Source organism: Xenopus tropicalis, chromosome 4 (assembly GCF_000004195.4).
Source record: "Xenopus tropicalis strain Nigerian chromosome 4, UCB_Xtro_10.0, whole genome shotgun sequence".
In the NCBI taxonomy this organism is placed as follows: Eukaryota; Metazoa; Chordata; class Amphibia; order Anura; family Pipidae; genus Xenopus; species Xenopus tropicalis.
The window spans coordinates 63251073-63276179 of NC_030680.2; the positions used below are offsets into that span (position 1 = coordinate 63251073).

General features: G+C 36.8%; 1 protein-coding gene across 1 annotated transcript in view; it reads right to left on the bottom strand.

Annotated features, from left to right (window-relative positions):
• cdh13 (cadherin 13) overlaps positions 1 to 25107 on the bottom strand; it is a 512601-nt gene that overhangs the window by 176051 nt on the left and 311443 nt on the right. Inside the window, 1 exon segment of the mRNA NM_001103078.1 lies at positions 24161 to 24305. Coding sequence (NP_001096548.1) covers positions 24161 to 24305 — 145 coding nt within the window.

Genomic DNA, 25107 nt, shown 5'->3' on the forward strand with positions numbered 1-25107 from the left:
TGACAGATAAAAATGCACAGAAGTGGCTCTTATTTCATCTACTCCATAAAGAAGCATGCAGTCTGTATCTGGCAAATGCTAAGCAGAATATCCAGAAGTCTATAACTTGCCTGTAGTTCACTTACTCTCTGTACATTTTCTGATCATCTCAGAGTAGACACAGAAAGAATAATGACCAAACTTGACCAACTATATTTATTTCCAATAATGGGCTTGGGTGTAGGCCATGTAGCCCATGTAGCCCATGTAGCCAGGCCCCCCCTTAAAAGTTTTCGTGGGGGATTCACATTGGTGTGAGCCCCCACTAGTTCCACCTTGGTTTATTCCCCTTGCTTAGCAGCATTTTTTTGTTTTGTGTGTGTAGATTTTTTCAATATTATTTCAACTACACATTTCTTACATTTTATTCTACAGTTCTGCCCAACTTTTATTATGAATGGAGAGTAAAATACGGAGACATTTTGCATTTGCTCTTAATTTTTATTATTTGTAGTTTTTTATTTCACTTTTTGTTTACCAGCTCTTTAGTTTGGAATTTCAGCATCTTGTTGCTAGGATCCACATTACCTTAGCAACCAGGGGGTGATTTGAATGATTTACTAAAATATGAATAGCAGGGGACCAGAATAAAAACACAAGATATTAGAAAAGAATAGCAATAATATTGTAGCCCCACAGAGCAATAGTTTTTTGGCTGCAGGGGTCAGTGGCCTCCATTTGAAAGCTAGAAAATAGCAGCAGAAGTAGAAAGTGTTTTTTTTTTTTGCCTGTGTCTTTTTTTGTTGTCCGCCCTTTTTTGACGCGACCGAGCCCTTTGTTTACGCGACTGCGCCCTTTTTGAAGCAACCGTGCCCAATTTGACGCGACTTCGGGCCTTTTAGAGGCGTGACAAAATTTTTTTAGCCTGAATACATTTTCCACGCAAGTTTTCGCGGAAGTTTCGCAAAACAATTAAGCAATGGCGAAATTTGGAAATTTGCTGCAAATCCATGCCTGGCGAAAAAAATTACTACTAGGCAGGGCAATACTGTATATCCATATGGACCTAGATTTACATGTAGTTATAAGTTTTAAAACAGTAGTTGCAGCTTTGAACTAGGTAAATTAAATATTTACTATCAACTGTCTGAATAGGAAAGTGTTTATATTTGCAGTAGAAATTGATGCTAGCTAAGGGTTCGAGTAAAATATTTAACGGTAATTTTAGTAAATTTACTGCTCTTTGCAAGGACTGGAAAACAGAAGAAACATAAAAAGGTTTCATCGTGGATACTGAGTAATAATAAGAGCTGTATTGCATTATTAAAAAAGCACATGTTTCAAAAATATAATTTTTACTTTCTAATTTACAGTTGTTACTCTTTTGTACACATTATGGCAAATCTCTAGTGACAAGTCAGTACTTTTCAAACCAATTATATATAGCTTCATATAGAATCTGTAGTTGTTTTCTGTTTGTTTACCCAGCAATAGATTATCTCTGCTCGAAGATGCAGCATACATCTGTTTTGCAAACTGGATCTCATTATATATTTCAATTTCATGTTAAGCACAATTCCCACAGCATACATTTTCCTAAAAGCTGCTTTCAGTTATGTGAGGAAAGTCGATTTGTAAGGGGTATGTTTAGCTACAGATTCCAATTTGCATTCTGCTAAGAGGGCTAAGAGATCAGGACAATACTGATGCTATCTGACTTCTGGAATAGAAAATGAAAAGCACTCAGACTTCTATTGCACAAAAGTCATTTTCTCACCCATATTTGTATTGGAACACATACTGCTAATTCATTGCCTTTGATCTACTTTATTTGTTTGTTCAGGTTTATGAAAAGACAATTAGCTTTTCTCTAAATGCATTTTCAGATAAAATGGCGTTTTATCTTTTTGTTTTTCTCAAAATGCAAATGAATTAAAAGCAATAGCAAATAAGCAATGATTCTACTAAATCTGCATGCACACAAAAAATACTGTAATAATTTGAAACGCTGGCATGGAATGCTAGAGCTTGTAAATCCCACAGGAATGAAAATATACTTTTTTTGCTGACATGTAACAGCTAAATAATAAATAATTGGTATGAGTACTTCTAGTTTAATGATGCATTCATTAACTGTATAGATGATTTTGAAAGATAAAGTCAGAATTACATATATAGATATATAACACATAGATATTTTTTATTCCTTGGATGCTTGAGGAAGAAGCAATCCTCCCTCCCTTCCTTCCTTCTTAAATATTTTCTTTTTTTTAAGATTTGTTCTCTTATAGGTGAGAGCAGGAGGATTGCAGAGGTGTCAACAAGTCCACTTACTACTATATGGCTTAATATTTTACCTATGCCCTGCCTAAGAGAAAAATATAAGAACTTGTTTAAGAAAGAAATCAATTGTTTTTTTCTATATAGCAAGCAAGAGGCTTTGACTGTATTAACATGATAAAAATGGAGAGGATAAAAATGGGAAGGATTCAAGACCACCCCCCCCATGGCAACATGAATATAAATAAGGGAGCCAGAATTACGTGGAAATATGATATGTTCAGTTTTGGTTCAGTTCAATTTTAGATTGCATTGATTCATCAGGGAGAAGATAGCTAGGAGACAAAGATCTGAAGAATAGGGGCTTGAGGTACCCCCACATCTATTTCAACTTCAGAAAAGCATTCATTAGCATAATTAGCACAAACAAATAATATTCTTTCAGTAGAATATAACCAGGATGCAGACTTATTGTGCATACCAAGGGAATGGAGAATTCTCATCAGAAGGGAACTGTTAGCACTATAAAATGCAGTAGGTAAATCGAGGAGGATAAAATTAAAGAAATGTCCTTGGCATTCTCATGTGCAACTTGACATGAGTCTGTCTCAGCAGACTGTGTAGGTTGAAAGCCAGACTGCATTGGGGTTTAGCAGATTATGAATATGAATATTCAATTTCCGAATTTAAGAGGAGGAAGAAATAAAAGAGCATTGACTATGGAAAATATGTTTTATGTAGTGTCCTGTGACTTTTTGCAGATTGTGTTACAGAAGTGCCATAATCCTAGTATTTATCAATAATAGGGTTATTGCATGGTCTTATTAGACAGTTTGATGCCTGCGATCGAATTTTATTTTTAAAACTGGAGCTGTAGCACCACTTTATGTGTTACCTGTGTTTCCTTATTATACCCATCATGATGCAAAGAAAGTAAACAAATTTTTGTTTGGCTGTGACAGCCAACAGTACCACCTAGAGAAAAAGTAATAGTTACTTGCTTGTATGCTAGATGCTCCATTTTAAATAAAAGTATTTCCCAATCTGCTTTATGGAAGGTTTATTCTTATTCTTCTTTCTTAATATTGGCCCCTTTGTTTGCTGTTGGCACTATTGCCCTTTCTGGAAAATATTTAGGTAAAAGGTAGTTTTGTGTTGGCCCTAAGTACTAGATCCCAATTTTTTATATTGTGGCCATTTGATATTCTACTAAATAGAGTGGGCCAGCAAAACCTTCATGGGGACTAGCACAAGGAATTCTACATATTAAAAGCCAAGTGATCAGATAAGTGACCAGTTTGCCAAATTTAGGTTCAATCTGGCATGTGAAGTGGAGGTAACACAGAATGAGCCCAGAGGAAGCCCAAGAGTCTGTGAAAGAATGAATAACAATTAATACAATGCATTATTTTGTTTAATAGATTATTCCTGTAGGTAGATGAATCCTATTAACTGATTTTGATCAATGGATTTTACCAATATGATCTATATGGAATCTAAGTCTATTTCACTCAAAAAGTCAACTCACTTTTTGGAAGACAACATCAAGCAACTATTATGGCTGCTGACTGGGTTTTGAATAAATGTTTTCTGAAAAAGTAATTTACCACCAGTACAGGTAAATCCATTGATCAAAATCAATTAGTAGCATTGATCTATCTACTAACACTATTCCAAGGGTTTATATTGACATGAAATAACTTGAAAAGTAGTTTTTTTTCTTTTTTTTTTACTTTCTGGTCAAGGTTGAATAGGTTCAGAAGAAGCTGGGCAAGGATTCTATGGCTGAGTCTGGTGGATATTATCAATGATATTCAAGGTGGCTAATAAGATTGAATGTCATTATTATTTCCTTAGGGGGAAATATATATTCATAGCCTCTGGTTTGTTAAAAATAATTTTGAAATTGGAGATTTCTTCAAATTGTTTAAATATGTTCATAAGATTAAGTAGTGACATTTTTGGTTCAGTAATAACAAGTAAAAAATAATCAGTGAATGCTGCTGTTTTATGTTCTTTGTTGTTCACTATAAGACCTGTTATATCTGGGTTATTTGTTATGGTATTCAATAAAGTTTCCATTACCATAACAAAAGATTGATAAAAGGCAACCTTGACAGGTGCCATTATGTATTCTTATTTCGGGAGATAGTATACCATTAACTGTCATCTTAGCTGTATGGGTGTTGTTAAGAGCCATGATTCTATTGACTTTTGTATCTTTTATTCTGAAACCATATAGTGTTGATTTCATGAAGGCCCAGTACACCCTATCAAAGGCCTTCTCGTGGTCAGTTGCTAATATCATTGATGGGATGCCTTTTTTCTTTGCATAGTGTATTAGTTAAATTAGTGTAGTTATAAAACAATGTAGTAGAGCAAACACTGTACCAATATATTTGTTGAACCATTCCCCTTGCAAGGTCCATCTCTCGATTGTCATTCTTTTCGTTGTCCCAACCTGGAAGTGGGGTACCTTCTATGTGCAGATTTTTTAGAAAAGCTCCTGTTTCATTTGATAAACATGTCATATACTGGATGCCGTCTTTTCTTGATATGAGGCAGAATGAATACCCCCATTTGTACATAATCCTTTTTTCTTTTAGATTGCCTGTGAGTGCTTTCAGCTATTTTTCTTTTTGAGCAATGTTATCTGAGAAATATCTTGAAATATCCAGAAATAGATGGATGCTGTTTTCTTTATAGGTTAGATTGTTCACTTCTCTCAATTTTAAAAGAATTTCTTCTTTTATTTTATAGTCATGAATGCATCACAGTAGAGGGGCTCCTTTTGTTTCTGGAACTCTGTGTTCAATGGTAATGTAGCAGAACAGTATGTATTTCTTCTGCTTTTACTATTTAAGGGACTCCTTTGACTCTTATGTTATGAGTGTCCTCTGTTGTCTAGGTCATCTACATGAATTGCATCTTTTCCATATACTGTTTCTGTAATCTCAGTTTGGTCTTTAGGTGTTTTTGATTGTGTATAAGTTTGCTCTGATTAGTATCTATTGGATTAATTATGCTGTATGTGTTGTGGTGCCTTTTATTTTTTTGCATTTCTCTGATAGACTTAGAAGGAAACTTACTCAAGTAAGTATGTAAGTCCGTTTGTTCCTCTCCCTTACTGTGGTTATCTGATGTGCCCAGCTGCTGTGGGTCCCTCTCCTCTTTTTGCTGCACTAATATTGATGCCATTTTGTTTTTAGCATGAACGTCTCTTTTTAAACAGCAGCACTATGTCTTTTTTAGCACTTTCTCGTTGGCTGGGGTGCTTTCCCTTTTGGGTCTAGTTTTATGCAATTTCCCCATGTTTTTCGCACACTGGATCACCGGCCCAGATCTTGGCAGCACGGAACTCCAGGATCAAGTGACCACTACTCAGTCAGGCAAGCCACACACCCCAATAATCTACTAACCTCTTTATAGCTCCTCCAAAGCACAAAATACGCACACATTCAGAAAGTCAGTTTTGGATATACACAGTGCTAAAACAGTAAAGGGAATTTCAAATAACCTTCACTGCGCAAGCTACATTAATCCAACACAAGGCACCAAGAGAGAAGCCAACTAACAAATGCCAGGTAATGTATTTAAAATAGAACAATTTAATACTCATTGGATTAGCTTATTGTTCCATCTAATGAAAGAAAGTAATTCTATAAAGTGAATATTTTTCCTAAGTTAGAATAAAAGAAAATGCTCCCTAATGTGCAAAAGGCTGGCAGCCTCAATTTATTTTTATCTGCATGACTTCTTAAATGGAAAATAGAAAAATTGGGAGACTTAAAAAAAATAAAATAAATAAAATAAAATGCTTTCTTTAAAGGAGCAATGCTATACTGCAAGTCATAAAACCACTTGTTAAAAGTGAATTATAAGCATTTTCAGCATTTACCTGAACAGCTTGCATCAGTAGAAATATATGAATGTTTCAATTTTTTGGGACATTAATTTCTAGATGCATTTTTTTTTAGCTATTACTACATAATTGAAGTCTAGTAAAGCAAATCCCTCTTAACGATAATTTGTCATGTATTTATCATAGGGAAAAAAACAGATGAGTGTAAAGAGTGTACACCAAAATATAACCTTCATATAGATGAACAGCAGTTAAAAGCCATTAAGCAGCCAGTATTAAAGACCATTTCAGGGCCCTTAGTGTTTATGAGCATGTGTTACTGATAATATTAACTTATATACTGTATTATTCTATTTGGGGTCAATAGACCCCTAATAATTCACCTAACATCATATTTTCAGCTGATGGTGAAGTTGCAATTTTAGAAGGATAAAAATAATTACATTGAAAGTTTTCTCTGGGAGTCCTTAAAGGAGAAAGAAAGTTACTAAGGCATTTCATTGCCAATAGATTAGTCACAATAGTGCAAGCTATTTTGTAAAATGCCTTACCATACCTTAGAAAACCTGGAATCTCTTTCTGTATATTTAAGATAGCAGCTGTCATTTTAGCTTGGTCTGGCATGACTTTCTGCCTGCATTTCTCCTGCTCTTGGTTCAGATTACAGCAGAGATGGGAGGGGGGAAGATGGGAAGTGAGGGGGAGAGAGGAGCAAACTGAGCAGGTGCGCGCCGTGCCCTGAAGAATTTTGCTGAGAGCAAGGAGTCTGACACAGAAGATCATGTATACAGAATATAAGGAAAGAACTGTGGTTTTTCTTTCCACAGAGGAGAAAAGAAAAGAACACATGGGGCATCAGCTAGGATAAACACATTGAAGTCAAGGAGCATTTTTTGCAGCAAGTCTATAGTTTTTTTTTTTGAGAAGAACATTTTTTGATGGTTTCGAAAAATTAACTGCCAATGGTGAAATACTAAATTTAGCTGAACTAATGAATAGCAAATCTATACCATTACTAGTTCTGCACCATGGACAAAATGCTTGCAAATGCAACTTAAATATATAGATGCTGGGGCTTAGCTTTGTTTAAATCTATTGAATTTTATTTTAACTTCATCAAGGAATATTGCAGCTCCCACATATTTTCATAGCTTCACAGTTCATATCACAGTTCATCCATATTCTTCTCTAACTTACACAAGCATAAAACGTATGACATTCCAAGTAGATGGGCCCTATTAATTAACCCTTCAGTGGCCTAGATTTAATGCAAAATTGCTTCTAATGAATAAGATATTCCAGGAATCATGACTTTATTCTTTATACAATTGAGCTAAGCTAGTGGCTGTGCAGTGCTGTAATGTAATAATCTGCACAAAGATAAAACTCACCTTATCATTACTTTAGAGAACAGTGAATTAATGCCATACAGCTATTTGATTTAATATAGTCATCATTTTGAAAATCCCTCACAAGTTAAAAGATTTAAAGGACATTAGTTCAGTATAACCGGAAAATTTTGAGCACTATAATCCACCATAATACTGAAAACAAAGTGTGCGGGACAAACCCTTTAATTTCTAAGACTTTATTTCTTTTTATATAAAAGCACAGCACTAAACGTTTTGTTTTTTTTTTGTTTTTTTTTAAACAACAAAACAGACAGAGTGTAATATGACTGTGGAGACTTCCCTCCCTTCCTGAACCTGAATAACTAAACCAAGTGAGAAAAAACACCAGGACACATATAAGTGGGGTGCAGGTCGGCCACAGCTTTATTAAAAAATACTCATTAGTCCTTGCCATCTGTTTTTCCACAAGAACCAACACATCTTAATTAACTTATGACTGTTTTATAACCGAATGCCGGCTACTGCGACCACAGTGGGCATGTAACAGATATCAATTAACACCAGAAATTAAATGGCCAAGAACAGGCTGGGAGGGAGATGTGGCTCCAGTTGCAGCAGCGGGGGAGAGGGAGTGAAACGCGGGAGCAGCAGGGCGGAAGGGGCGGGGAAGCAAGTAAGTCAGAGAAGGAGGGGGAAGGAGACCCTATGCCATACGCAGTTCTGCACAGGGAAAAAGATCGGGTAAGTTAACCCCTTGTGGGAGGTCATTTGCATATTGCTTGCTCCCCAATCCCTCAGCGCTTTCAATATTCTTTACAGTGCTCTCCGAGAATAATGCCCCTCTTTTGTAATTTAGAAGGATATTAGAAGTCACCAAGGTATTCCATGACCCTAAAAATATTACAGAACTCTTAAGGTGACTTCTAGTTCACTTATCACTTAGAGGTATATATAGGTATATATATATAACCAAAGCAAGTCTGCACTCACGATATCGTAGATGAAAATGCCTGGGTGCAGTCCATGAAGTCAAATAACACAAACATCAACTGGCGAAAGATTCGCACTCTCAGGGCTTATGTGCAAAAAGTAGAATTTTTATTGAGCAACAAAGAACTCTTGTTGCTCAATAAAAATTCTACTTTTTGCACATAAGCCCTGAGAGTGTGGATCCTTCGCCAGTTGATGTTTGCATGATGTTTGCATATATATATATATATAATATATAGTATACAGGGAGGAGCACACCCTATACCTATAAGTCCAAATGCCCTTGGTGCAGGTCAAAAGACAAAATTATAAAAAGTGGCCTCAGGTTTCCTCAGGTTTGTCCCTGAGGAAGATCACAGATTGTGCTCGAAACGTTGGAATTTTTTCAATAAAACCGCTTTTTCTTTTGTATCAAGTCCCTATGTGTGCGGCACTCTTTCTATTATATATAATATATATATATATATATATATATATATATATATATATATATATATATATATATATATTAGAACAGTTAGAACAGTTAGAAAACCAAAGCAAAGCATCTGCTATGAGCAACATCACCAGTAATGTTTTACTCCACTTTTTACACAGCATGATAAATATACCCCATACTGTAGGATGTATATTATTACAACATATTATGTAGAAGGTAAAAATATCACTGATGCTTATACATAACTCCTGGAATTAGACCAGCATACTTTCACTGCCCACTCTGCTTTCCCTGCCTTCAATGCAGTCCAGCTCCCCTGTGGTTCCTTCACTCTCCTGTACAATTATGTCACCAGCCCCCTTTGTTTTCCTGCTAATCCACAAGTTATACTGGTTAGGCACCACAGGGGCATTTAACCAGCTTCTTTACACTTTTGCCCATTTCCTAGCATCAAGCTTCTCATCCATTCTGCTCCCCTGACATCTGACCAGCGCCTTGCTAAATCCTTTACAGTCTTGCACATCTTCCTCTTCTCCTTGTCAGCAAAGCCATGAATTTGGGTGGATTTCAAGGAGGTTAGGATAAGTAACACTGTTTGCTAAAACTTTTCCATAGTTTTTCAGGGTTAAATTCCCAGCATCCCTTCTTCCTACTATTGATTGAGTGAATCTGTCCCATTTCGATTTGCCAAAAAAATTGCGAAACGCTGCTACCACACTTTTTTTACGCACATGACTTTTTTGACATGACCATGTCTTTTTTGATGCACATGGCTTTTTTGCCACGGCCATGGCTTTTTTGACTTGAAGGAGATTTTTCCTCACTTTGTGAATTTTTGGAGCGCTAAAACAATTTGCTAATCACTATTCCTACGCAAGTCAAGACTGAAAATTAATTGGTTGCCAAAAAGTCTACAAAAAAAAATCAGGCCCAGTGATGAGAGAAACGATCTGACTTTGCTTCACCAGAAAATTTGGAAAAAGGAAGAAACATTTGCTGAAATGCATTGAATTCAAAAGGATGGTGAAATTATATTACAGGTGTGGAATTTTTAGCTCTGCAATAACATAAGCATTGCCCTACCTTGTTAGAGAAGCTCCTTTCCACTATGCTACAACTGTTCCTTTTCACTATGCTACAACTGTTCCTTTTCACTATGCTACAACTGTTCCTTTTCACTATGCTACAACTGTTCCTTTTCACTATGCTACAACTGTTCCTTTTCACTATGCTACAACTGTTCCTTTTCACTATGCTACAACTGTTCCTTTTCACTATGCTACAACTGTTCCTTTTCACTATGCTACAACTGTTCCTTTTCACTATGCTACAACTGTTCCTTTTCACTATGCTACAACTGTTCCTTTTCACTATGCTACAACTGTTCCTTTTCACTTTGCTACAACTGTTCCTTTTCACTATGCTACAACTGTTCCTTTTCACTATGCTACAACTGTTCCTTTTCACTATGTTACAACTGTTCCTTTTTACTTTGCTACAACTGTTTCTTTTCACTATGCTACAACTGTTCCTTTTCACTATGTTACAACTGTTCCTTTTTACTTTGCTACAACTGTTTCTTTTCATTATGCTACAACTGTTCCGTTTCACTATGCTACAACTGTTCTGTTTCACTATGCTACAACTGTTCTGTTTCACTATGCTACAACTGTTCTTTCCACTATGCTACAGCTGCTCCTTTTCACTATGCTACAACTGTTCCTTTTCACTATGCTACAGCTGCTCCTTTTCACTATGCTACAACTGTTCCTTTTCAGTATGCTACAACTGTTCCTTTTCACTATGCTACAGCTGCTCCTTTTCACTTTTCTACAACTGTTCCTTTTCACTATGCTACAACTGTTCCTTTTCACTATGCTACAACTGTTCCTTTTCCCTATGCTACAACTGTTCCTTTTCACTATGCTACAACTGATTTCTTTTCACTATGCTACAACTGTTCTTTTTCACTATGCTACAGTTGCTCCTTTTCACTATGCTACAACTGTTCCTTTTCACTATGCTACAACTGCTCATGTTCACTATGTTATGAGATTCCAATGCAGCTTTGTGAAAATTTTGCTGCAAAAAGAACCAGGTGAAAATGTTTGCTCATTCCTAGGAACCAGCCAGATTATCAATTCATGTTTTCACAAATTAGCAAACATTTTCATGAATCTTCTATAGAATTTTGCCAAGTGTTTTATGTTGCTGGAGGAAAAATCACGTAAAAAATGCAAGAAAAAATGACTCAAATGCATTTTGCATGAGAGAAAAGGCTTACTGACTACAAAGCATTTGGAGTGAGAAAAATGCCCTTTAACTCCAAAGCATTTGAAATGAGAAAAACTTCCATTGATTCCAATGCATTTGGCACGAGAAAAAAAATGCCTTTCGATTCCAATGCATTTGGTAAAATTGTAGCATAATTGCTAATTTGCAAATTTTTTAAACAGGGCAGTTACGTTTATCAGTACTTAATTCCTCAGTATTGTAATTTCTTGCTTTAATGGAATTGACTTTCGTTATGTGTGTATTAGAGTGCATGTAATAGAGAAATCAGATTGTAAACCCAATGTAAAGTGATGATTTAAAGGAACAGTAACATCAAAAAATAAAGTGTTTTAAAGTAATTAAAATATAATGTGCTGTTGCTCTGCAAAAAAATGGTGTTTTTGCTACAGAAAAGCTACTATATAAATAAGCTGCTGTGTAGCCATGGGGGCAGCCATTCAAGCTGGAAAAAAGGAGAAAAGGCACAGGTTACATAGCAGATAACTAGTAGATAAGCCCCATATAATGGGGTTTATCTGTTATCTGCTAAGTAACCTGTGCCTTTTCTCCTTTGAATGGCTGCCCCCATGGCTACACAGCAGCTTACTTATATAAACTATAGCAGTCTTTCTGAGGCAAACACACCAGTTGTAGCAATGCAGGGCAACAGTACATTATATTGTAATTACTTTTATACACTTTCATTTTTTGGTGTTACTGTTCCTTTAAATGTTTGTCCTCTCTTTAAATTTCTAAATAACATTTAATAAAATTACAAAACAAAACCTCACATTACAATATGCTCCAAACCTCAACAGTCCAAAACACATTTGCATCTCATGGGGCTCCTACGATGAACACATACTTCCATAAAAAAATATATATTGTATCTAGGGATAAAAATAAATTAAAGCGTTTGGTTGAACTATACTGCATCAAGGTAGAAGGATGTTGTGAAATATAAAAGAAGCCTACAATAGTCTGCAGCTGAAGCAGTGAAAATGTTAACATAAAACCAGTGTCCTCCTAAAGGAAAGGATCATGCTCTACACCTTGTCAGCCAGCTCTAACCATCACAAGTGAAACAGCATTCTCAGCAAATGTTTCCTTGGGGACCTGTCGGCTATGAAATGTACCTCCATTTTGTTGTCAAAGTGACAGTAAGAAAATGCTCAGCACCAGATGTGCTCTGTGAAACCTACTTAAAATTCAGCAGGTCACAAAGCCAAAGGCATGACTTGATTCGTTCTTACAGGTAGGATACAGAACGGAAGAAAAAAAAACCTGCAGGCGCTTGAAAAATCTAATTATTTTTTAATGAAACTCTTTTTATGTATTTCACTGCTTTGGTTTCAAAGGCAGCAGCTAATTTAGCAAAAATTGGCTGGAATAATGTTACTGACATTTTTCTGAAAGTAAGTAGCTTGTGCTGTAGCATGTCACTCGCAAAAAGAAAATCACTTACAAGTAAAGGCAGTCTCTCAACACATATTAATGAGTTTTAAGTAGAACTAAACCCCCAAAACCAGGATAAAAGTTTCAGAATCTCTATAACAGTAAAGATTTAGGTCTTTAAAGTTGTGCACAGGGGGTCTTTGGCACAGATCTTCCCTGCCAAAGGGCTGCAGTTGCCTTGGGCTGGTACAGAAGCGCAATACATAATGTACAACATTTCTAGCCTCCTTCTTAGTTAGCTTTATTTCTCCTTCAGGAAACAAGTCCTTTTACAACTGTTAATTAAAACTTAATCTGACATTAAAAACATGTTCTGTGTAGACACACACAATTTTTTCCACCAACAGGAGAACATACACACAACTCTTTGCTAGGATGGGTGCTCCCTAATTATTTGAGGGAAGGCTCATGCTGTATCATTTACACAATTTTTATTAGCTGAAACAGTTCTGCTACAAATATCATACAATTCATTTTTTGCAAGATGTTTTAATGCCATACAAACCTGAAGGAGTACTCACTGTAGGGCCAAAATGTTTTATAAATACATGTACGTACATAAGTACACAATAACTTAGTGTTCCTTTAAAATGAAAGAGAACTACAACTCAGTAAAGACTGAAGTGTATATTTATCATGCTGTGTAAAAAGTGGAGTAAAACATTACTGGTGATGTTGCTCATAGCAGCCAATCAGATGCTTTGGTTTGGTTTTCTAACTGTTCTAATTGCTGATTGGTTGCCCTAGGCAACATCACCAGTAATGCTTCACTCCACTTTTTACACAGCATGATAAATATATCCCTTAGTATATAAATGCTACACCTTAGCTTTTGGCCTTCTGTATCAGTCCAAGGCCACATTAACCATTAGAGATGTAGCGAACTGTTCGCCGGAGAACTAATTCGCACGAAAATCGGGTGTTCGCAAGTTCGCAAGTTCGCGAACTTTTAGCGATGTTCGCAATTTTGGGTTCGCCTTAGCTGGAGCCAAATTTTGACCTCTCACCCCAGAGCCAGCAGATACATGGCAGCCAATCAGGCAGCTCTCCCTCCTGGACCACCCCCGGACCACTCCCTTCCATATATAAACCGAAGCCCAGCAGCCATTTTACATTCTGCCTGTGTGTGCTTGATGAGTTAGCATAGGGAGAGAGCTGTGCAGGGGTTTGAGGGACAGTTTAGGTAGCTTTGCTGACTAGTAATCTACTTTCTACTGCTCTGTATGTAGCTGCTGGGGACAGCTGTCCTGCTGATCTCATCTGCGGTAACCCAATAGTCCTTGTAAGGACTGCTTTTATTTTCTGATTACTGATTACAACAACGTATTTTTCAGAGAAATTTTTGCCCTTGATCCCCCTCCTGCATGTCACTGTCCAGGTCATGGCACCATTTAAACAACTTTAAAATCAGTTTTCTGGCCATAAATGGCTTTTCTAGGTTTTAAAGTTCGCCTTCTCATTGAAGTCTATGGGGTTCGCAAAGTTCGCAAAAGTTCGCACTTTTTGGCAGAAGTTCGCAAACGGGTTCGCGAACTTTTTTTGTGAGGTTCGCTACATCCCTATTAACCATTTAGCAGGGAAGATCTGTGCCTCTGAAGATTCCCCCAGTAGCCCCTCATCTTCATTTCTGCTTATTTATAGCGCATACGGTGGGCTGCTGTCAGTTACTGAGCTTAGGGATCAGCTTGCAATGTATAATATATACATAATAAAATTCACTACACAAGGCTGATTAGTAATTCATTCAGACTCACATTACATTTCAACATAGAAACCAGTGCATTCTGCATTAGAATGCTTGAATAATCAGCCCTTTTTTAATCATATCTAACCTTAAAACATGAAAAACCACTAGTGGTAATTTTGAAGGCCTGGATCATTACTGTTATGGACTTCTGACACTCCAAGCTGGTAGGAAATCCAGTATATAAAAAAGAGCATTTCCAGCCATATTCTCTTTTTTAGGCTTTAATTCTTCTTTAACTAGGCCACATATTTATGTTGACCACATTTAAATCTTTCTCCTTTGCTTGACATGGAGGCATATTCACTCAGTATGATTTTGAGAAAAATGTTTAAAAAAAATTTAAGTTAAATACAATGTTCTTTACAGAAGTCTTAAAGGACATATAAATACACATCTCAAGCAGAGAGAAATGCTACATGTATATGTAATTATGCAGTAGATCTTATAGGAAGACATAGAGAAATCACAGCATGCAGCTTACTTTCATTTGGCAGTGAGGCAGAAAGCATTTTGCAAATAAAGATATGGAAACAGTCAGCTTGATACTAAGTAACTTTCCTGCAGGAGAAAAAGCGGGAATGAGCATTAAGCAACAATATGTCTTGGATTTGGTAATGGAAAGCCTGCAGCTAATCAGATGTGTCCTCACCTATTGGTTACAGCTGGGAAATGAAGACAATTAGAGTCTTATGGATAATTAGGAAAGAACAAAATCAGCCCCCAAAGAACTAAACAAAATGAAAATGTATATTTGTATAGGAAAGGAATGAAACATATAATACAAAGCAACACTCATTAAGGAGCTCAAATGAAATGCAATAAGTTTGTCCCCCCTTTTAAAACAGAAAACATATTTAGCAATCTAGTTTTATGAATAATTGCCAACAAGGGCATTTGTCTTGACAGTCTGGATGCCGCTGGTAAACTTTTAACCTGTATCCAGCCACTGTTGATGTTAGAAACAAATTTCAATAATTTTATTTAAAGGTTGTATAAATGTACACCCTACATTTTCCTACCATGTATATACAGTAAGTTGGACACATCGCCCCCACCCACACCATACCTTTTGTATTGCATATATCCCCTCTGTTGGCCAGCAGTGTCACATTTTCCTAAAACTTGGTGGCCATTTTCCCTTTCAGACATCTTCAGTGCAAACATGACATATGCGCTGTAAAGTTCATGCAATGAAGGATGCAGGTTTACACAGGCAGAACCTGCTTTGATTAAAAGTCCTGCTTGGATTATGCCCTGTAACAGTTAAGCTGAGCTCAGGAGAGGAGGTTAGGAGAAACATTTGTTTCTCCAGCAGAGTGCACAGCTATAGCAGAGTTTCTATGGAAACCAGCAATGCCATCTCTTCACTGGCTGCTAGACTGGGGGGTGTGTTCGGTAACCTGAGTCAATAAGAACTGAGCATGCTCAGTTAGCCAATATCCAAAGTCAATTCATAAGGGAGGAGACTGAGTGGGTTATAGTAGGGGAAGGAACCCTAAGTGATTAAGAGGATGCTGCCTTACAATTAACCTTTGATCAACAAGAGTGGCAGGTATTTAAAGATTTCAAAGAGGCTGTTGATTAAATATTTTCGTCGGGGGGTTTACATTTCTTTGAAAGAGGGATACCCATTTTCTTTTTCCTTGATCCAAGGTAAAGGTCTTGAGGTCCATATCTAGAGCAAGCAATAGTTATTTTGCACCAATATGCCCCACCCAAGGATAAATAAAATTAAAATTAAGTATACATGCTTTACCTTTCACTTGCCATGGCAAGGTCCCTTTCAGTAAATGTATTTTATATATACATTGAGTGTCATATAAGTTGCAGTAAATACTGCTTATTTTCCTTCCTGAAATATACAGCATTTAACAAAGGGCCCAAACATGAATTCCCTTTAATATCTGTTTCTGATTCAGATAGATGCTTGAAGGTCATATATGCTACGTACTCTATCAATAGATAGAAGGTGCCTAGAAGCCTAGAATTTTACCCAGCAGCAGTCCTGCTTTGACTTATTGGAAATCCCAAACAGTGTTTTTTTTGTTGGTTAAGGCATATCAGCTTTAATAAAGTGACTTTTAATAATATTATAAGAAAGGTCAACAGTGCATGTGCAGATAAAATATAATAAAAAAGAGACCAAATATAATACTTTAACTTATAGAGGTTTCTATATAGAGCCATAAAGACTGAAGACTATTACATGAATAAGGCAGGAATACTTGCGTATCAACTGAATATAAAGGTCAAGGGCAAAATGTAATAACATATATTTCATATATTTACAACTTTATTTATGCAGTATATTGTACTTGATGATAACTAAGCTGCAAAAAACAATATTGATGGCAAAATAATCATACTGAGTTTATTTAATGTTTAATTAAATTTATTTTTTAATTAATTAAATTAATGTTTAAATGTTTTAGTCGACTTTAGCTATGGTGATCCTTGTTACAAAAAAATCTGGAAAACCCCAGATCCTTAGCATTCTGGAAAGCAGATCCTGTATATCATTTAAGGAACCTTTTCATTACATTTTACTAACAATTAAACAGTATCAAATGGTACTGCCATCTCCTTCTTGGCTCTGTTTTGCTTTTATAAGTACTGTAAGTTTTCTTACATATTCCCCATGTTTACTAAGGCACAGACTTCTAGTATTGTAAGGTGAAAAACAAATGAATCTCTTCTATGTCCTTCAATAACATTAGCAGCAGTGAAATGCATATGGGGCGTTTTGACTGTTTTGCCTGAGGGCAGTGACACTGGCAACCCCCAAGTGCCATAGCCCTAAGCTGTCTGAAAATCAGGACATTTTATATTTTCTCTGCCCTTAATTCTGGCAAAATGTTTTTGTTTTGCTTGGTAATACAGTGGCAATACTGTAGCTTCATTCAAATGCAATGCAAGGGATTTAGGTTCCTCTTGCAACAATGACCTTGCTAACACTTTAGTGGAAATAAAAGATGAATATTTGGTTAAACATTTTGCAAATCAGCATTACTGGCTTGAGCAGCATTAGAGGGTTGCTTGTGCAGCCATATAAAAACAAATAACAAAGTCAATTAAACATGACCTGAGGAGGATGTTAAAGGGGGTCAAGCTCATTATAACTGTGATGGACAGCAAACCTAAAGAAAATTGTTCATTAGTAAAATAGTTGAAATACAGCAGAAACTAGAACACATTAATTTTAAAAAAATGTTTAATTTCTAACTCGGAATTTCTCCTTTTACCTTTCATCAGATAATCTGTAAAGGGGAGGAATTCAAACCAGTTATAACTCAGTTTACAAGAGAAGAGGAGGATTGCAGCAAGTCTGGATAAAGTTTATAGCTAAAGCAAAGGCGGTTTTATTTCCACATGTTCATGATTATAATTTTGTCAAAGTGCGAGATAAAAGGAAGACATCAGCGAAATTGCATCCAGTTAACCTGCCACCTTTAAGCAGGACATAAAAAATGTGCTATGCATAATTAAAATATGCAATGTAATAACTGTTTAATGAAGAATATTACATTGCGATATGCTCATTTTTGTTCTTGTTTATGCAATTTTTTTTTATTAACATCCTATATTAAATTTCCCCCTGAATCTGCTTGTTTTTGCATGTCTTTGACAATGAGCCAAAACCAGTGGGAGACGGTAATCAAAATCATAAATGGAATAAAAATATGCATTATGGGCATAACTCGTTTTTAAAAACATTCTTGAAAGACGCAAATTTTTGACAGATAAACTGCACTGGAACAAAGGATAAAACTTACAATTATTTTTAGGGCAAAAGGGCTGTTAACTACTTTGTGGGCCTGCAAGACCTTTATTAACTTTGGTAAAAGTGTTTGTATTGTGCATATTTATGTAATTTAGGTATTTAGGTACTTTATACATTTATTATATGTTGGCCTCTATGAATAACATACAAGGCTCACTAAAACTTGTGTATTATAAACAACATTCTATCCCTGTTGTAAAATAAGATGATATTATCATTTTATACACTAATACATTTATAAGTTAGACTTACTACTGTTCATTAGTCATATTTAAGGATGAGCAAATTTTTTGCCTGGTACATTTTCATGGACAAATTTGCACCAGCAGCAAAATTACTCTAAGGGGCTGATTTACTAAGACACGAATTCCGACCGAATTGGAAAAATTCCGATTGGAAAACGAACATTTTGCGACTTTTTCGTATTTTTTGCGATTTTTTTCGGCGCCTTTACGACTTTTCGGAAATTATCGTGACTTTTTCGTTACCAATACGATTTGCGCGAAAAAACGCGAGTTTTTCGTAGCCATTCCGAAAGTTGCGATTTTTTCGTAGCGTTAAAACTTAAGCGAAAAGTTGCGCTTTTTTCATAGTGTTAAAACTTAAAAGGCGCGACGTTTTGCGCAAGTTTTAACACTACGAAAAAATCGCAACTTTTTGCGCAAGTTTTAACGCTACGAAAAAATCGCAACTTTCGGAATGGCTACGAAAAACTTGCGTTTTTCCGCAAAAATCGTATTGGTAACGAAAAAGTCGCGATAATTTTCCGAAAAAATCGCAAAATACCGATCATTACGAAAAAAACGCAATCGGACGCATTCGGCCCGTTCGTGAGTAAGTAAATGGGCCCCCAAATCTGCGCTAGAATTCTGTCATGCAGCCTGTTTATTGGGGGAAAAATGTGACCGGTTGTGTCGGAAAAAAACCCCCAATTATAATCTGCCCCTTGCTGTATACATCAATGAATGAGAAGGGAGCCCTCCCAGGTTTTCCCCTGTCTATCTAAAGAGCTGTCCATCCCCAGATTTGGAAGAAATGGGCAACATGGGAGCCTTTTGTCCTCTAAAGAACAGTTTTAGCATAGAGGAAAGAAAAAACATTTTAACTGCAATGTAATTTCTCCTTCCTTTTGACTCATGCATTTCAGCAGATTTCTGTTTTATTACATTTTTGGCACAGTGCAAGTTTGCTTATCACATGTAATCCATTGTTTTTACACTTATGGTAAAATCTAACCCCCATATGTAATAAAATGCACAAAGCTTGCCCACTAGCAAGACCCCATAGCAACCAATAAGATGTTTGCTTTTAAACATTTGACTGGTAACTTCTACCTGCTGATTTGGAGTCAGAAAAATGTTGCATACGTAAAAAAGCCATGCAGTAGCCTCGACAAACGCATTCCGCAAATGATTGAAAATCGGACAGGTTTGCTCATCGCTAGTGCATGTACTGTTAAGAATAAATTGCAAAAGTTTTCAGTGGAATAAAAACAACAACATTTATTGGCTCAAATAAATATAAACATGAACATAACTCATAACAAAAGCATACTATACCAAAACATGACCAGGTGCTTCCTAATCTCCTAACGCGTTTCGCACCATGTGGCGCTTCATCAGAGGGAGGTCTGTTATGCTGTATCACAGTTAAATGAAATGTCTCAGTGCTCAGTGAAATGTCCCTCAAGTAAAGGGAAATTAAATATATTATCTACTTTGACATCACCCTAGTTGCAAAATTCTGAAAATGGCGGGATGCTGGCTGGGCTTCACAATTCAGTAACAGCTCATTACTGTCACAACCAGTGGAAAAAGCTTATAGATATAACCACCACATTGGTTCTTAGGGACCACTGGCCTTAGTGTTTGCAGTAGGGAAAGGAAATATAAATCAAGCTAGGCACTGGCATACTAAGGCAAGAGTGGAAGAAAGTCCAAGTCTCAGCACTGCAAGGATTAATGTACACAAAGTACAAGGAACAACAGTAGGCAGATCTGACAACCAAAGTCATGGAGGCAAGGGTCAAAGCATAAACACCTCAAGAGCACATACTACAGACAGAGTGAACAACAGGGTATAGAACATCAACAAACTGGCCAATAGCTCTGGCATCAGCAGGTTTTAAAAGTTTAAATTTTGTGCCAACACACCATTATATTGTTCCATTTATTTTTAATGAGTTAGAAAACTTAAATGCTTTAGTCAAACTGGGAAAATAAAATTGTTGGAGACAATTCCAGTTGACTGCTATACAACCTCGCCAGCATATACTTGCCAAGTTTTTTTGGTGACCTTTAGCATTTTTTTCTTTAACAAATCCCAACTGTTCGAGGTATCAAAAAATACTTCTCAAGAAAAAAAATGCCAACTCCATTTTTGATGAATAACCCCACAGTGTACAGGAATCATTTCTGCTAAATATACCTTATCAATCTGAAGAACAGATATAACCAAGTCTTGTAAGTAGTAAGTCTAATATATTACATTTGCAATGTAATATAATGTGATGGACTACATTAATGTACAGATTTCAATAAAGAAATAAGATTCCAATGAAATATCAATGTGTTTCCAATATTACTAACACATACGTATTTTCTTTTAACCGGCAGCAGGTAATTTGAACTGGGGAGTCCTAATTGATTCTTAGCAGTTTTACTTTTATCACATTTATTAACACTTCCCTGATGATTAGAGAAAACTTTTATGAGAACCGATTTAAAATGTGCAAAGTAAATTAATGAAATTCTTTTCTATTGGGTATTACCCCCCTTATTGTTTTGTGAAACTCACTGAAAAATTTGTTGCACGTCAAAAAAAGTCACAGTCACATCAAAATAGGCACGGACAGAAAAGAAAAGATGCGGGCGAAAAATTGTGTATTTTTTGCCATTTTGCGAATTTTGCTATTGTTCTGTGAATTTTTAGGGGAAGCGACATGGGACATCACTCATCACTAGTTATGGGTATTGTATATCTAATAGCTGGCCTGAATAGCGGCCAAAATACATAAGAGCAATAAAGGAACTAAACACCCCAGGCCGTGATACAGGGCATGCAGCCGGGTCCCCCACCCCCCCTCTAGACACATTTTTTAGTGATGAATTCGCACTAGTGCAAGTGTCCCCACACCCCTCCCCCCCCGAAGTTCTGCCACTGGAGAGGTCCAACATCGGGACTGCACCCATCTTCTCCCCCCATACCACCATATCCCACACCTTGGTTGGAAAGAAAAGCCACAGTTGTTTATTTAAACACCATAACTTAACATATATAACATTAGAAACTTGTAACCAAAGCTCTTGAATAACAAATATTTTCCTTAACCAACAATTTTGACTTACTCGCCCCAAGAGGACTGACCCTGCTTCCAACTGTAAATCCTGGTTCCTGCCTCCTTTCTCCCCAGCCCTATACTGGGCTGCCTACCTTCCCCCGGACCCCAGGCCTGCCAAGCTACTTCCACTCCTTTCCCCGGGGCTCCGTATAAAGGTACCCAACAGCAACTGTAACACACTCTGCCTCATAGGAAGAGATGAATCTGCCAGCTGCTGTTTCTTCTGTTGTTCAGCACCGACTTAAAGGTAGGCCACACATCACTCTGTGTACTGTAGCTCTGCCCCTGTCTAGGTGATGCCCGGTCAATTTAAACGACCAATTATAGCCCCCATGTAAACAGCAGGGGAAGGGGTGCCCTCCTAGCACTATCAAGCCCCTCTACCCTACACTGCATTATGAATTATTGGGCCCCATTAAAATGCAGAGGATTTATGAATAGTGATGAGCGAATCTATTTCGCTTCGCTTCGCCATAAAATTAGCGTAACGGAAAGAAAATTAGCGAAAAGCAGAAAAATTCGCGAAACACGTTGGTTGCAGGATTTTTTGTCGCTGTGGCTATTTTTTGTCGCCCGCACTTTTTTTGACACCGCTGCTATTTTTTTGTCGTCCGCACTTTTTTTTACGCGATGCACCTTTTTTTGACGCGACCGCACCCTTTTTTGACATGACTGTGACCAATTTGTCAAGTGACAAAAAAAAATTCCCTGCCACAAATTTTTCCATGGCGAAAAAAACAATTTCGCCAATGCAAAACAATTCGCCAATGGCAAAAAAATTCACTGCAAATCCATGCCTGCCGAAAAAATTCGCTCATCACTATTTATGAATAAAACAAACAATGTGTAAATTAATTTTGAGGATAGAGAACAATTTTGGGGAGGTGTAATCATTGCTTCTGCTTCCTATTATTCAATCTCGACATCTTTACTGCAGGGAGCTAAATTAAAGACACTGTTGATAATTAAATGTTTATTCTTGGAAAGAAACTGAAATCAAAAGGAACGTCATTCATTTCTTTCCAAAGGAAAGCAAAGGACAATTATGAACCTTGTGTAGTTAGCAATACATGCTGTGCAGGTGGCTTTTCTTACTGTTGTTTTAATGCAACATTTTGACTTCCTTGCCTATTAGTGATGTGTGGGTCGATACCTGCAGGACCCGTGGGTTAACCCACGGCTTGGGCGGGTTTGGGCCGACCTCGGCACATCAATTGTGGGTTGTGGGCAGGTTCGGGTTGAGGTCTTCTGCTCAATCTCCCCACCCATGACCTAAAACTGCCAGCTTCCTCTTCCGGCTCTCTAATTTATAGGTGTGTGCCTGACATGCCCCGCCCCATTTGTGGCGTAATTATGGGGCGGGGCAGGGTGGTCGCAGGTCTATATACTATATATTCTATAGATAATAAGTTCAGACAACCTTCTGTATCTCATGGGGAAGAAATGCTTTTATACTAGGGGGCTGATTTACTAACCCACGAATCCGACCCGAATTGGAAAAGTTCCGACTTGAAAACGAATATTTTGCGACTTTTTCGTATGTTTTGCGATTTTTTCGGATTCTGTACGAATTTTTCGTTACCAATACGATTTTTGCGTAAAAACGCGAGTTTTTCGTATCCATTACGAAAGTTGCGTAAAAAGTTGCGCATTTTGCGTAGCGTTAAAACTTACGCGAAAAGTTGCGCATTTTTCGCGTAAGTTTTAACGCTACGCAAAATGCGCAACTTTTTACGCAACTTTCGTAATGGATAGGAAAACTCGCGTTTTTACGCAAAAATCGTATTGGATCCGAAAAATTCGTAAAGAATCCGAAAAAATTGCAAAACATACGAAAAAATCGCAAAGTACCGATCATTACGAAAAAAACGCAATCGGACTCCATTCGACCCGTTCGTGGGTAAGTAAATCAGCCCCTAGGTTTAGAAATGTTATAGAAATCTAAGCTCAATGTTTGGTGTGTCAGTATTATTACTTTACTATGTATATGTGTATTGTTTAGCCCAGAGATATAAAGGGACAGTTTACCTTCACACAATATAATGACAAGTTTATCAAAGATTGGAAAAGATTCATTTCCTCTCTCATATTCTTGCCTGTGTAAAAAATGGCATTTTCCCTATTTATCATTAAAGGGATGATTCACCTGGAAAGAGTCAGAGAAAGAAGTCAAATTGTTCAAAAACTATAAATAATAAAGACCAATTGAAAAGTTGCTTAGAATTAGTAAATAAGAATCATGTTACTACTAAACGCCCTCATTGGGACATGAAATGAAAGAAAACATTTCTGGGTGGAGACTGATGGCTACTTTTTGTTGAAAAAACAAAGCCCCCTGCCTATAATGTACTGTAAATATACAGTGTGTGACCAATATGATTTTGGCGTTCCCTTGTGTAGGACAACATGCAACAAACCACATGCTCAGGATTTTTTCTGTCGTATGCTGCAGTTTCAAGAAGCAAAGATAAACATGTTTTTGGAAAACATTTGTTCCCCTTTGACTCACATCAATACACGTAGCAAAATATTTACATTGCAAAAGGTTTACTATCTCTTGACATTACAATATAAATTATACAGCTGGAATTCAGTTGCATGAACAACACATTGAATTTAGTTACAAACATTTATAAACAAGTTTATTTTAGGGTTTCTCACCTGTTGGTGATCCTTCCAACACATGGCCAACATATGGTCCCTCTCTAAAGATTGGTCTGTTATCATTTTGATCAATTATAAGGATTTCAAGGTCAACAGGGCCCTCAATAGTCTTTCCATTCTCATCAGTGGTTTCAACTTGAAGCTGTTTTAGAGATGAAACAAAATTAGTGAAACAAAGTGCATCAGTCTGTTGTGAAATAATGTAAAATGTGTAAAACATCATTTTGCTTATTAGGAATAGAAAACAGTTACATTTATGTCTGATATGGTGAATCCTCTAATGAAACAGTATTTTGATCCTGAACTACATGATATTTATACAAGACAATTCTTCTCAACTTAGAGAATAGAAAAAAAATCAAAGGTAATTTAATAGAACACCGGAATAAAATGTTTCTTACACTAAAATCTCTGAACCAAGTAATACATTTATCACCAATAAAAGAATGAAATCTAGCTTTTGGCTATTATTTCATGTATTATGATCCATAAAACATATTGATTGCTGTAGAAATATGTAGCTCCTATTGCAGGTATCATTGGACTGCAGATATTTTATTAATCAAATATTCAGAATTAGACAGTTAATAAAAAGCCCCCAATTACCTTTCAAAAAGGAACAGGTCCGTTTTAATAGAAATATTGTGCTTTCTAGAAATTATGCTATTTTTTTAAAGGTGCAGGCTAAATGGGAAGTATGCAAAGTATATGGTCAGATTTATTCTTTTTCCAAATCCTAGAAAGTCCAAAGCCAACCAAGGCTGCCACCTCAGGGGCCCCCAACCAAAGTCTCCAACTCTTACACCATCATCAGCCTCCACCCCCATTGCTCACGCTCTGCTTGCCCCCTACTTCCTCCTAGTGGCTGTGATCAGGTGTGGGGCTGGAGCACCCAAAGTTCCAGGTGTCTGTCCAACCCTATATCTGCATATTGCCACGATTCA